The sequence below is a fragment of the Oryctolagus cuniculus genome, chromosome 4, assembly GCF_964237555.1.
Source record: "Oryctolagus cuniculus chromosome 4, mOryCun1.1, whole genome shotgun sequence".
NCBI lineage: Eukaryota > Metazoa > Chordata > Mammalia > Lagomorpha > Leporidae > Oryctolagus > Oryctolagus cuniculus.
The window spans coordinates 11,202,597-11,215,721 of NC_091435.1; the positions used below are offsets into that span (position 1 = coordinate 11,202,597).

Consider the following 13,125-nt stretch of genomic DNA (forward strand, 5'->3'; position numbering starts at 1 on the left):
CTAAGACAGAGGTCTTCCTGGACCCCAGTGGTCTAAGACCTGGAGTCTAAAATCTTCGACCACCTGGAACCTCCCTTTACTTGCCCCTCCAGCACAGTGGGAGCTGAGTGTAAGACAGATCCTGCCCGGCACAGCAGAGGCCGTTTCTACCCATAATTTCCTAAGGATGTGTGATAGTGAAAAAGGTCAAGGGATTCCGACCGAGCGGATGCGCCGTGCAAACCGAATTATTTTATAGCTGCTTCCTTCCCTCTCTGGGCTGCTGCTTACAGAACATGTGATTTTGCTTAAATAAACTAAGAGGACTTTGAACTCGGAGACACGACTATCATTTTATCTTTCCAATGTGTCCCCGAGGAAAACCACTCAGTGGCTCCTAAATTAGTGGACCGCCCCTCTGACAGTATCTGCTCTTCCTCTCCTGTCCCGCCACTGTTGTGTCCTGGGACCCATCGTGCTCCCAGGAGAGGAAAAGGGTTCCAGGTGGTCGAAGATTTTAGACTCCAGGTCTCAGACCACTGGGGTCCGGGAAGACCTCTGTCTTAGCTGTGCGTCTTCCTTCCAAGGACTGGGTTCCAAGAAATTGCCTGAGAGGCAGCTGACCAGCAGCCACGCAGCTCCACCTACCACTCCATCGGAATTATGTCTGCAGAACCCAAGGGAACAACAGAACATTCTGTCTGGCGATGTCCTCGCTCCCCATGCGGGAAGCAAGAGCCAAATCTCATGAACAAGCATCCAACATTAACGGATGCCAAGGGGAGAGGCTAACTCCAGCCATTTAGGGAACATTCTTTCGATTTTATATCAGGCTTCTGGCCTGAATGAACAAGTACCAGATCAACTATCAATCACATGCAAAACACTGAAAAAGAACCATCAGGGTTGTAACTTACCAGGTTTTTTTCCTAAACTCCCTGTTTTCCCAGCAGTTCCAGAGCCCTTAAAAAAAGAGCAAAAGGTCTCATCTGCATGCTGCAAAGTTTTGGTTACGCAACTTAAAAAACACTTAATGAGGATACAAATTCACCTGAACCCTTAAATGCACCTTTTCATTTTGGGGAAACACAGTAGCCGCATTGTCACCTGACATGAGGATGTGGATTGGGAAAACACAAGACAAAATAAGCATTTCCAAACGTGTGGCTTTTACTCCTCAAGTAGGTGGCACTGCGGGAGCCCCGAGGACTCAGGTATGAACTGCGTGCAGCACAGGCACATTGTGGACTGGGGTCAAATCCTTCAGGAGCTCCATGCTAGAACTATCAGTCCATGTCCTAAACACTCAGCTTGCACTTTGTTTTCAGACAGTTAAAACACATCACATACGAAAAAATACAGAGAATGCACGACCCCCATGAGCCTGCCACCCAGATGAAATACATTAAAACAGTAATAATTTGGGAGTGGGTGTCTGGTCTGGTGGTAAGATGCCATGTCCCATTATTGAATGGACTGCCTGGGTTTGATATCTGTCTTCAGCTTTGTAAACCCTGGGGAACAGCAGGCGATAGCAAATAGTTGAGTCTCTGCCACCCATGTGGAAAACCTGAATTGAATTCCCGGTTCCCAGCTTTGGTGAGGCTCAGCTGCAGCCACTACGGCATTTGGGGAATGAACCATTGGACGGGAGCTATCTGTCTCTGCCTCTCAAAAAAAAAAAAAAAAAAAAAAAAAAAAAAAAAAAAAAAAGCAGTATTTTGCTACATTTGCTTTAGAGTTTCCTTTTTAAAGGAACTAAAACAGTACAGGACAACTGACACCGCCCACCCCCTCACCCCTCCCTACTGTAGTGCTACCCCATGGCAGCCTTTCTTCCCAATTTCACACTGTGTGAACACGGACATTTCTCCATCAGTGCCGGGAGCTCGATCCACAGAAGCAGACCATACTTCTTTCCAGTTGCTGAGTGTTCCAGAAGTGCTTTGGGGCTGCATTCCTTTCATGGACACTCATGGAATTTTAAACCAGCTGAGTCAGTCAGCAGGAACCACAAGAGGCAGGACAGGGGCCAGAATACAATCTGTTGTTACCAAGTGCTGTATTTTGAGTTAATTTTCAGCCCCCGAGTATCTGTCTTGCAGTAAATTGAGTATTTCAATTAAAACAAAAGGTTTAAACTAAATGAGTTACTGTAAGAATAAAAATATGTAATGTATCTGCCAAGAACATAATTTATCATAGTGCCTTTACTGATACTGAGGTGTAATAATCACTTGCGAGGAAACGGCTGGGTTAAATTTGTATTGATTGTGCAGTCTCCCTTGCTATTTTATATGTTGCTTATCAAACAAGGGACTATCAATGAAACAAGATTCCAAGTGACTAGCTACTTTCCCAGGGCAGGCTTATGCTCCCTGTACTCCACACACGGAACAGAGCAGTCGACAACACTCAACAACAGAGTTCAAGGAGCTTCGGTGGGTTCCCTTGGAAGCCAGGACTTAGTCAGAAATGCAAGTTCTGTAAGAGCCGCCCCGGACTCTGGAGCCCTGACCTCCTCACCACGCAGAGCGCAGCGGGAGGGGACCACACTTCATTTCTGGTTGGCAAAGCTGGGTCCACACTTTCTCTTTGGTAGGATACTTGGCTAATACTCTGAACTCTGAAAAGGGCTGATGTTTTAGATTTTTTAAAATTATTTTTATTGAGTAATATAGCTAAATGTTTATCTAAAAATCTTTAGTGCTGCTGGTTCTTTTGTGGCTAATCATTTAAGACTGTGGTTAAGAAAGTACCTTGCAGTTCAGGTTACCTTTAAAAAATGTCAGTGTGGTTTTCTTTAACCTACTGACTTCATGTGGATATTTTACAGAAAAAAATGCATTTTTTTTAAAAAACACAATGCAAGTAATGGCTTCTCATTATAACTAATCCAAAAGGTAAAGTCATTTCACCCATGGCAATGTAAACCATTGAGTTCAGTTTTTAGCGTTTTGTTGCTACTTCCCTGAAATAGGATTTTTATTGGATCCAATTTTCTGGCCTGGAGAAGAGTTTAATCCTCCCTTTCCAGGTCTACACGGTCTCATGTGCCAACTTGCTTACAGGGGAAGATTATTTTCAACCAGGCTTCTGCCAAACTCTTCCAGGGAGGGCAGACTTGTGCAAATCTACCCAGAGAGATTTCTGTAAGCTGCTCTCAAGACCACAGCAAGAAAAACAAACAAACAAACAAAAACAATAATGACACTCCATTAAAAAAAAAAAAAAAAACTCCCAAGCAAATACAAGCATTCCTAGGAACTTCAGGGAATGTAGAAGGCCAATGGCAGAGCTACTGTGGCGAGTCACGGGCACAGTCTTGCCCTAATGCAGCTGTGCGTACAGGGCCTACGTGGGCTCAATTACACCCTCTTAAGGGCATTTAAGTGACAGCAAGCTTTGTCCACTTGCTTTCACCCGGGAATGCAACCTCTATAGGTTCTTTGCCAGCCTTTTCTCTCTCAGTACCTAGGCAGTATGAAGAGAAAAGAAAACTATGAATGGACTACCTGTGCTTAAAAAAACGAGCCAATTCCTGTTGGCTTATTTATGGGCAATGGGTCTGGTAAACGACCACGGTGCTACCCAGACATCCTCCACCAAGTGGAAATGTGGCCACTGTGAGAAGGATTCTCATACTCCGCAGAGGCCCACCCCTGCCATTCCATCGAATTCATACGACCGCAACCACATTTTACACAGCTGCATTTTTAGGGCGTTTTTAACAAGACAGGAATCATTCCCAGTTGATAAGCATAATGGTATTTAAAATAAATTCAGCCCTGGATCAGATACACGGACTTTAGCTAAAAGTGTACCAGTCTCCTAGATCTTGTGTCTTTCTACTATGTAGAAGAAAAGTACAAAATCTACATTCTTCTGCCCGATGTTCTGGAGCCTGTAGCACCAGACTACTTTGGTTTACATGGGTGAAATGGTGCTGCGTATCTTTCTAAGCCAATGACCACCAAGCCCTCACTGAGAAAGTTTATTCCAAATCACAAGTCATGCAACAGTAGAGGTCAATACTGGATGGTATTATCCTAGGTGGCACAGACCAGCCCCGTTGCACGCAGCCTCCGTTTAGCCCGGTAGAGTTCTGCTGGTGGGAAATCATCTCTCACCCTGACAAGGTCAACCAGCTGCAGGTCTCACGGTAATGACTGTCACGTTCCACAAGTTGGCAAAACACAGCCAAGTGCCCCACTGTCACACATCATGACTTCCCGCCAAGAGAATCATCGCACAGAAAGGGAGAGGAAACAGTTCACGTGGGTTTACCTCTGAATCTTTAAGTCTCACATAGTTAGAAGGGAAGACTCCGGACTTGTCGCCCACTGTTCCCGTCCACCAGTCACCATCTTTCTTGGTAACCAAAATCACATCCCCTTGCTGAAAGGTTAAGTCTCCTTGCTCAGAACTCTCGTAAGTGTACATGGCAATAAACTCTGGTGGGGAGAAATATTGAGATATGGAGAGAGCTTGATTGTTTAAAGAAATCCCAGACAGCTTTGCAAAAGCAAGTTTATGAATAAGGAAGTTAGAGTAAGATCCATTCAAGAAAAAGGCTAGTCTCAGATAAAATACAGGACTGCAGAACACCCCCGGCTCCAAATGCCCCAACTGCACATGAGAATTCAGTAACTTCAGACAGGGAGACATTTCTTGTAAAGACTTGTTCACAGGACCAAAAACCAACCACAGGTCCACCAACTCAGTAGTAAGCAGGATCCTTGAGAGTGTCAGGGTTTGGTTTGAAATGGAAATGTTTTTTCCATTTTTACTTTAACATTTATTGAGTACAGGGGCAGGGTGTTCACATGCAGGTTCTTGGTGTGTACACCAAAAATCTGCATTTCAGTTTTCGAGTACCACATCACCATTTGAGGACATTTTGGGATAGATAAGACACATTTTTCATTACTTAAGTGCCTGAGTGAAAACCCATGTCCCATTGGGCCATATTGCACAGAAGGTAGAATGATGTTAGAACTCAAAATAAAACATTCAGATTATACAGTTAAAATGGGCAGCTACTTGCCAGGGTACAGACAAGTGGAGGGGATTGATGATAACAGCAATGTCTACCCAATCCCAGCAAATATTCAAGCCTTTCTCAACAAGTGAAAAACTCAAATCACAGTTTATTACATTTTATTATTCATGACATTTAGTCTTTTTTAAAAAAGATTTATTTTATTTATTTGAAAGACAGAGTTACAGAGAGAGGTAGAGACAGAGAGAGAGGTCTTCCATCTGCTGATTCACTCCCCAGATGGCTACAAGGGCCAGAGCTGCGCTGGTCCAAAGCCAGGAGCCTGGAGCTTCTTCCAGGTCTCCCATATGGGTGCAGGGGCCCAAGGACTTGGGCCATTTTCTACTGCTTTCCCAGGCCATAGCAGAGAGCTGGATCGGAACTGGAGCAGCCGGGACTAAAAGTGGTGCCCATATGGGATGTTGGTGCTTCAGGCCAGGGTTTTAACCTGCTGCACCACAGCGCTGGCCCCAGTGATACTTAGTCTTAAAGGATAAGAATGAATGTTCTTGGAGCCAGTGCCATGGCATAGGTTAATCCTCTGCCTGCGGTGCTGGCATCCCACATGGACGCCAGTTTGAGTCCTGGGTGCTCCTCTTCTGATTGAGCTCTCTGCTGTAGCCTGGGAAAACAGTAGAAGATGGCCCAAGTGCTTGTGCCTCTGCACCCATGTGGAAGACCCGGAGGAAGCTCCTGGCTCCTGGTTTTGGATCGGCAAAGCTCCAGCCACTGTGGCCATCAGGGGAGTGAACCAGCAGATGGAAGACCTCTCTGTCTATCCCTCTCTCTGTCTGTAATTCTATCTCTCAGGTAAATAAATACATTTTTTTTTAAAAAAAGGGATCAATGTTCTTGAACTTGAAAAGCATGTTTCTTTTAAAATTAGAAGCAGAATTCTTGCATTACTAAGGCTTAGCACCAAGCCGTACTCTCAGAAATATCACTAGACACAAAATCCCACACACGACTCCAGTGACAGAATGAGAAATTTACAGAAAGATGCACACTTTTCCTTCCTTTACCCTAAGCCTTTGTATCGTCTACACAGAGTTCACTTTATCATGGATGATGTGTATTTCTCACTATGCATCAGAGGGTAGTCCTTACATGCAGTCTGATGTTGAAGAACAGGCAGACATTTAGAATGGAGAACTCCACAGGCCAATTTTAGGAGCTTCCGAAGGTGGCAATAAAGCAAACTAAAATAAGCACACACAAAAATAAAACCCCTAACGCTGTGCTGACATGGGCAGCAAGCACCCCGCGAGGGTCCAACTTCGACTTCCAGAGTTGACCTGTGCCTGCTGCCAATGCCAGTGGCGACTCCGGGCCCCACAGCAAATACGAGCTCATCCAAACCTGCGAGGGAAAACGCAGGACTCTCTTATCACCCTCCAGTGCCGGGGACACACACCTCCGGTGAACACACAAGGAGATCAAAACTTGGCAACTTTGGAGAGGGTGTTCTTTCCTCATTAACACACCCATTTCCCTGATTTCTCAATGTTCTGACTCCTCCCTTTTCATTTTGTTCCCTGCTGTTCTTCAGTTCCTGGTTTCCCATTTCAGGTAGGATCCTTGGCAATCAATAATTTTTTCAGTGCTTCTTCAACTTAAAAAAAAAAAAAAAAGTCACTTTCTTTAAAATGGATCCAAAATTGGAAGCACCATGCGAAATGCTTAGGAAACTAGAAACATGAACTCTGGCTGAACTTAAGGCTGCAAGATGAAAAAGGAAGGAGTGGAACGACTGGGAGGCCTTGCCGGCCCATCCGAGGGGCTCTGGCTGACCATGGACCCCAAAACACAAGGAGGGATGTTCACAGGGTCCCACACCACTCTTTCAGGGGATATCTTCCAGAGGGCACCTGCCACTTCCAAGCCAGTAACTTCAGAACTACCAAATTGCAAACCTAATTAATCTGGGCTTTTCTTTAAACCTGATTATACTCTGCAGTATGCCTCACTAATATATGGAAATGGCTCTAATGCAACTGTCTCGCCCATTGACTCCATAATGTCAGTATTATTTATTAATAATTCTAACACTCAAGTCATTTCAAAACAGATATCGTAAATATCAACTAAGACCTGAATTAAACTCTATTTTGTTGCCCAGTGTTAAGTATATGAAGGATCTTTAAGAAGTTAGTGGAGGGGGAGGTGCTGTGGCATAGCAGGTAAAGCCACCGCTTGCAGTGCTGGCATTCCACATGGAAACCAGTTTGAGACCCAGCTGTTCCACTTCTGATTCAGCTCTCTGCTATGCCCTGGGAAAGCAGTGGAAGATGGCCCAAATCCGTAGGCCCCTGCACCTGCATGGGAGACCCAGAAGAAGCTTCTGACTCCTGGCTTCAGATTGGCTCAGCTCCAGCCATTGCAGCCATTTAGGGAGTGAACCAGTGGATGGAAGACCTTAATCTCTGTCTCTCCCTCTCTCTGTCTGTAACTCTACCTCTTAAATAAATTAATAAAGTCTTCAAAAAAAAGAATTAAAAAATTAATGGATTACGTGCATTATGTATGAAAAAACTATGCATAGATTTCAAATTTTTTGAACCCATGATCTGGGAACTTTTTGAAGGGTGTTGGGTTCATCTGGGACCTAGTTAGGGTCAAGGTCTTGATACATGCTTCAAAGCAAACGTTCCTCCACTTTGCTTTCTGATGAGAACACTCACTGCTGTAGGTGGACCTACCAGTAATCCAGCAAATGAAGCAAAAAAGGAAACAAACACAGCATTGACTGGGCTTCCTTCGAAAACATGACTCTGGTAATAATTCCCCACCTAAGAGGTGGATATCATGCCCACTACATGGCTGAGGAAGCAAAGGTGTGACCCAAGATCCAGTAGTTATTAGGTGGCAGAGACAGGACACAAACTCCAGCCCTCCAGCAAGACTGGATGTAACACATGGAAGCTCTGCTGTTATTTTGGGGTCAGGGTCAGAATTCACTTTCTATTATGCTGACTACTCATGTCATATTTAAAGGGCTTTTTGTCATCACATCACGAGAGTAGATACAGAAAACTACACTAACAGCAAAACCTGGATGTACAAAAATGATGCGTTTGTGATTAGACATTCTATAGATATACCTTCTTGGCAAAAATATTTTTTATTTAAAAAAAATATTCCTCTTGGGGCCAGCATGGTAGCACAGCGGGTTAAGCTGCTGCCTGTAATACTGCAGCTGGCATCCCATATGAGCACTGGTTCATGTTCTGGCTGCTCCACTTCTGATTCAGCTCCCTCCTAATGCACCTGGAAAGGCGCTGAAAGACAACCCAAGGACTCGGGCCCCTGCCACCCATGGGAGACCCTGGCCTGGCCTGGCCTGGCCTGGCCCAGCTCTGGCTGTTGCAGCCATTTGCAGAGTGAACCAGTGGATGGAAGATCTTTCTCTTTTCTCTCTCCTTCCCTCCTTCTAATTCTGCCTTTCAAATTACTAAATCTTTTTTTAAAAAAAATCTGCTTGAAAAACAATGAACATTGTTACTATGAAGCTGAAATACCATGAAACCTTCATCTTTGCAGTCTCCATTGAAATAACTGTTTTGATAATTCTATTTTTCATCAGGCAAAGTTTCTATAGAATGTAACAATCTTATGGCAAAAACTAAACATTCTACTTCATAATTTATGCTACACATCCATGAAAAATTACTGTACAATTGGTTAGTTCCGACATCTGTTTCCTACAAACACTGTTCAGACTTCTACATAAAAAACGTGTCTGATGCAGACCGCATTCTTCACTGATTACTATGATAATGACTGTGCTGAATAGAAAGATTTTTACCAGTGGGACCTAAATTAGGTTTGGTTCCCTTTTAAAAAACTTAAATAAAATAATTCCTACTATATACTGGTATCCATGTAATATTTAGGATCATGCTATTAAAAGATCAGGAAAGATAGCAATTGATCATTTACACAATAAACACTTGATGGATTTTCAGACCTAGAGGGAGGATAGAAACTACGTTCTGTTCATTTGGGGTGGCACAGACAGCACTCATTTCGCTGTGAGAACTTTATGGGACTGGGCACTTAGTTCTAGATATAAATATTTATGCATGTGAGTCAGAAGAGACCAGGTTAGGCCAAGCAGTGACCACAGTTCAGCTATAAAGATGCTCAGAAAACTTGATCCACGGTGAACTGAATGGACCTCTTTCAAAAGCCAAAGGGCTTATGACCAAATATAACTAGAAAGTGTAGTTTTTAGTCAACAGTGTGTCTAATGGTACCCTGAGAGTCTCCATAAAGTATTTGGTTTTGTAAAGTACTAAGCTTTCACTGTTCCTTAAGGAGAGTTTCCACATACTGGTCCTAAGTTAGTGTGTTTTATTTTCAAGCGAAGTCCGATCTCATTTCCAAGGTTCACTGCTGGTATTACGCACCACCCTGCCCCTTCTACAGAGCATAAGGTGGCTTGGGTCCTCACCTTCTCCCGAAGCGGCCGTGGCCTTCGCGGCCGGGGAAGCTCCTCTTTTTCGGCTGGCGGGACTTTCTGAAGGACCAGACTCCATGCTGAAAGACGGGTACAAAACAGCATTTTAATCCTTTACTTAAAAAGAAAACAGCACAAATAACACTCTTCTTTTTAAAACTCTGAACAATCTCTCCAGCTCACATAGCCATACTTAGCCAAGACAAAAACCCAGAATAAGGTGCTGTAGAGTCGAGACTCTAAGTTCCATTCTTATTTTCAGCACTTTGTCAGGCTGGGCACAAAGGCTATATGTATTCCTCAATTTCAGATAGTTATCAAATAATTTTTACTATTTTTATCTTCTTAAAGCTCATAATTTGTTTTGAACAGCTTTATGAGAGCTATTCAAAAAGTTCATGGAAAATGCCCATTACTGCATGGATTTCAAAAAAAAATTCCTTGCACCAAAATAAACTTTTTTTTTAAAAAAAAGATTTATTTTATTTACTTGAAAGACAGTTACAGAGAAAGAGTCTTTCATGTGCTGGCTCACTCCCCAAATGGCTGCAACAGCTAGAGCTGAGCTGATCCGAAGCTAGGAGCCAGGAGCTTCTGGGTCTCCCAGGTGGGTGCAGGGGCCCAAGGAGTTGGGCCACTCTCTGTTGCTTTCCCAGGTGCCATTAGCAGGGAGCTGGATCAGAAATGGAGCAGCAGGGACTTGATCCAGGACCCATATGGGATGCCAGCACTGCAGGTTGGGGCTTTAACCCACTGCACCATAGCACCGGCCACAAAATAAACTCATTCTTCAATTCTACTTTCCATGAACTTTCTGCAATATCTTTACTTGCCTGGAATAATTAAACAACCCACTTTGTTAAGGTTTTGTGCGCTAATAAGACCCAAGTGAAAAAGATCATTCATTCTTCCACTTACTTCCCCAAATGCTTTGGGTTTCTAGGTGTGTATATATATATACACATATATATATATATGTGTATATATATATATATCTGGTATGATACTGGGTGCTGAGCATAAAGACAAACCACAATTTCCAACCGAATGCTTCAGGTCTCAGAGTACAATTCCTTCCCGCATAAGTAATCAAGGAAAACAAGATGGACAGGCTTCCACAGAGGAAGAAAAAATGAACACTTATTTGCAAGAGGCTCCATTTTTATTTCATATTCTGCAAATTCTGCAGGTGAATGATCCAGAAGATAGAATAAAATAATCCTGCAACTCCTATCATATGTGAATCTTAACAAGCACAAACAACAATTTAATGCCCAATAACATTTTCATCAAATAGAAGCAGATAAACACAAAAATACCTTGTAGATTTCCTTATGGGCCCTGAAATGAGTTTCACGTAAGACTTGGGGAACCAACCCTTCTGACCTTGAACTTCTCCAAACCACCACATGTCTTGCTGTTCCAGGACGGTGATGACATCATTTTTGTTAAAATTTAAATGGTTGTCTTTTTTGGCTCTCCAAGGATACAGGGCTTGTGCTTGTAGGCCCTCCACCTTTTCACCCTTGTGTGGAATAACATAAAGGACCTCTCATTACATTGTGATTTGTGACCAATTAAGGCAGAAGCGAACACTGGCACCTCTTCTCCAAAAGCCGTGGGCACACACGGCTACAAAGGACCCTGTCTCAGCATGGCCTGAGTGCTAGATGCTCACTGTTTATCTCCAGGAGTGGAGGCAAAAACCTGACAGCCTATTCACAAAGCCATTGTCTGGACATCTAGAACTCTCTATTCAAACAAGCCAGGGGGCCATATTTATTCGGTTGCATCTGGTTGTGTGCCTTTTACATTCTGAGTCTATTTTCACTCTTAAGAGGTCCCGGGTACCCCCCACCCCCATTTTCAATCTGATTTGGGTTTTCAGTGGAGGAGAAATGTCATGAAATTTCATGAGATAATTAACTGATAGTTCAGGTTAGGTGGACACAGGGACAAAGGCCCTATACTGGATCATGCTTGCTTTAGCTCCTTTTTAGAGAAACAGGAGTTTGAATAGCAGAAATTCATTGTAATTGCCATTTCTTGTACATCTATATGCAAATTAATGTGAGATTATAAAGCTGAACAAAACACCATCTCTGCCTCCCCCAAAAAACTTTAGGGTAATGTACTTTATTAGCCAAAGTGCAATGTGAAAAAATGGACAGTATGGTATCATTAGCAAGCAACTCACAGCTCAGGGAGAAGAAACAGATAAAGACAACCAAGTACATCACTCGGCAGGATGAAATAAGCTACTAAAAGGTTGCAGGTATTCAACGTGGGAGCAGGGAGAAGGGAAGGATGGAACCTGCCCGGGGAGATCAGGGCACATTTCACAGAGGACGAGGCAGCATTTGAGCTGAGCCTTGCAGGATGAGGATTTTGATAGCTAAGGCTTCGGAGGAAGGGTACTCCAGGCCGAGGGCACAGCACAGGGCAAGGCTTTGAGGTGGTACACTGCAAAGGATCCGGGAAGAGGAGCACAATCCGGGGCTGCGGGTGGCCTAGTCTCAGGGAAGGGTGTGGTAGGAGGTGAGGCTGGAAAGGCAGGGGGAGGCATTGATTATCCTTTTGAAAACCACAGCATAAGACCATTAACACATCAGAAAGCACACAAAACAATGTCAGTTTCCAACTGTATCTGCAAATGGACAGAAACTCAGGAAAATGCCCAGAGAGAGTTAATTCAGAGCCAATTTATACTTGCCTTCTAGAGTTATACTGACATTAAGCTGTGATTATGTGAGGTCAATGGAGGATTCACAGCTGGTCCAATAGGCTCAGCATCTACGCTGGCAGCCTCTAAAACCTGTTCTTCTTAGGTTGTTGCTTTCTTAGACCCAACACCCTCACTTGCTCCATTTCAGCTGTACTTTCCCCCCAGACCCTCAGAGCACTGAGAAGGTTTCTCTGGATTTCAGACATCCCCAGGATCAAATATTCTTTGCCTTCTAATTTTGACCTTTCACAGGAACCTCATGCCTGCGTGGCTGCTGATCCCATGGTTCTTCTGCCTGTCTAACCCTCTTGGTCACTTGTCCCTGCCTGGGCGCTATTGACTCCAGCCTGGTCTGGGTCTGAATCCCAGATCTCTCTCTAATTTTGTGATGCCAACAACTGCTTAATTTCTTTAAACTTCAGTTCGCACATCTGTGAGACAGGGATGCTCGTTAATTAAGTTGGGCTAAACCTATGCACAGCACTGCTAAGACAGTAGTAGTAACAGCAGTAGATGCTATTTTACTAATTCCCAGCTATGAGATATTGCCAAAGAAAGCAGAGACAACATGCAAAGATGAGTTACGGAATCAGGTTAAGTTCAGCCATGTCATTTCTTGTTCTTCTTTGTCAAATTCCTAATTTACCTACTCCTAAACCCAGTCTACACTCCACAGGCCCCCAGGAGTCTGTCCTCACCGACAGTGACACCAGGTAGCCCAACCAGACCCTCTTTCTCCACTGCATCTTCTCCCATTTCGCTTCCCCCTCCTCATCTGGAAGAAAACCAGTCCCGTCTGTCTTTGCTGTGTGTTTCATGTTGGACCCACCTTACACCAATTACATTTCCTGATACTTGAGTTTTTGATGCCTTTCCCTACTGGTGACAAGCTTTCTTGTGTCTTGTGTCTTGTGCCTTTCC

General features: G+C 43.8%; 1 protein-coding gene across 14 annotated transcripts in view; it reads right to left on the bottom strand.

Annotated features, from left to right (window-relative positions):
• ITSN1 (intersectin 1) overlaps positions 1-13,125 on the bottom strand; it is a 222,353-nt gene that overhangs the window by 61,797 nt on the left and 147,431 nt on the right. For 12 of the 14 annotated variants that reach the window (XR_007914559.2, XM_051833603.2, XM_051833602.2 and 9 more), the window contains 4 exons: positions 10,799-11,004; positions 9,474-9,559; positions 4,267-4,433; positions 897-942 (listed from right to left, as the gene is read on the bottom strand). Coding sequence is in view for 11 of the 14 variants with exons in the window: in XM_051833603.2 (XP_051689563.1) it covers positions 897-942; positions 4,267-4,433; positions 9,474-9,559; positions 10,799-11,004 (505 nt within the window). In the remaining 3 variants the exon portion in view is untranslated. The remainder of the gene's footprint in view (positions 1-896; positions 943-4,266; positions 4,434-9,473; positions 9,560-10,798; positions 11,005-13,125) is intronic. The other 2 variants (XR_011387720.1, XR_011387719.1) reach the window with 1 other exon arrangement.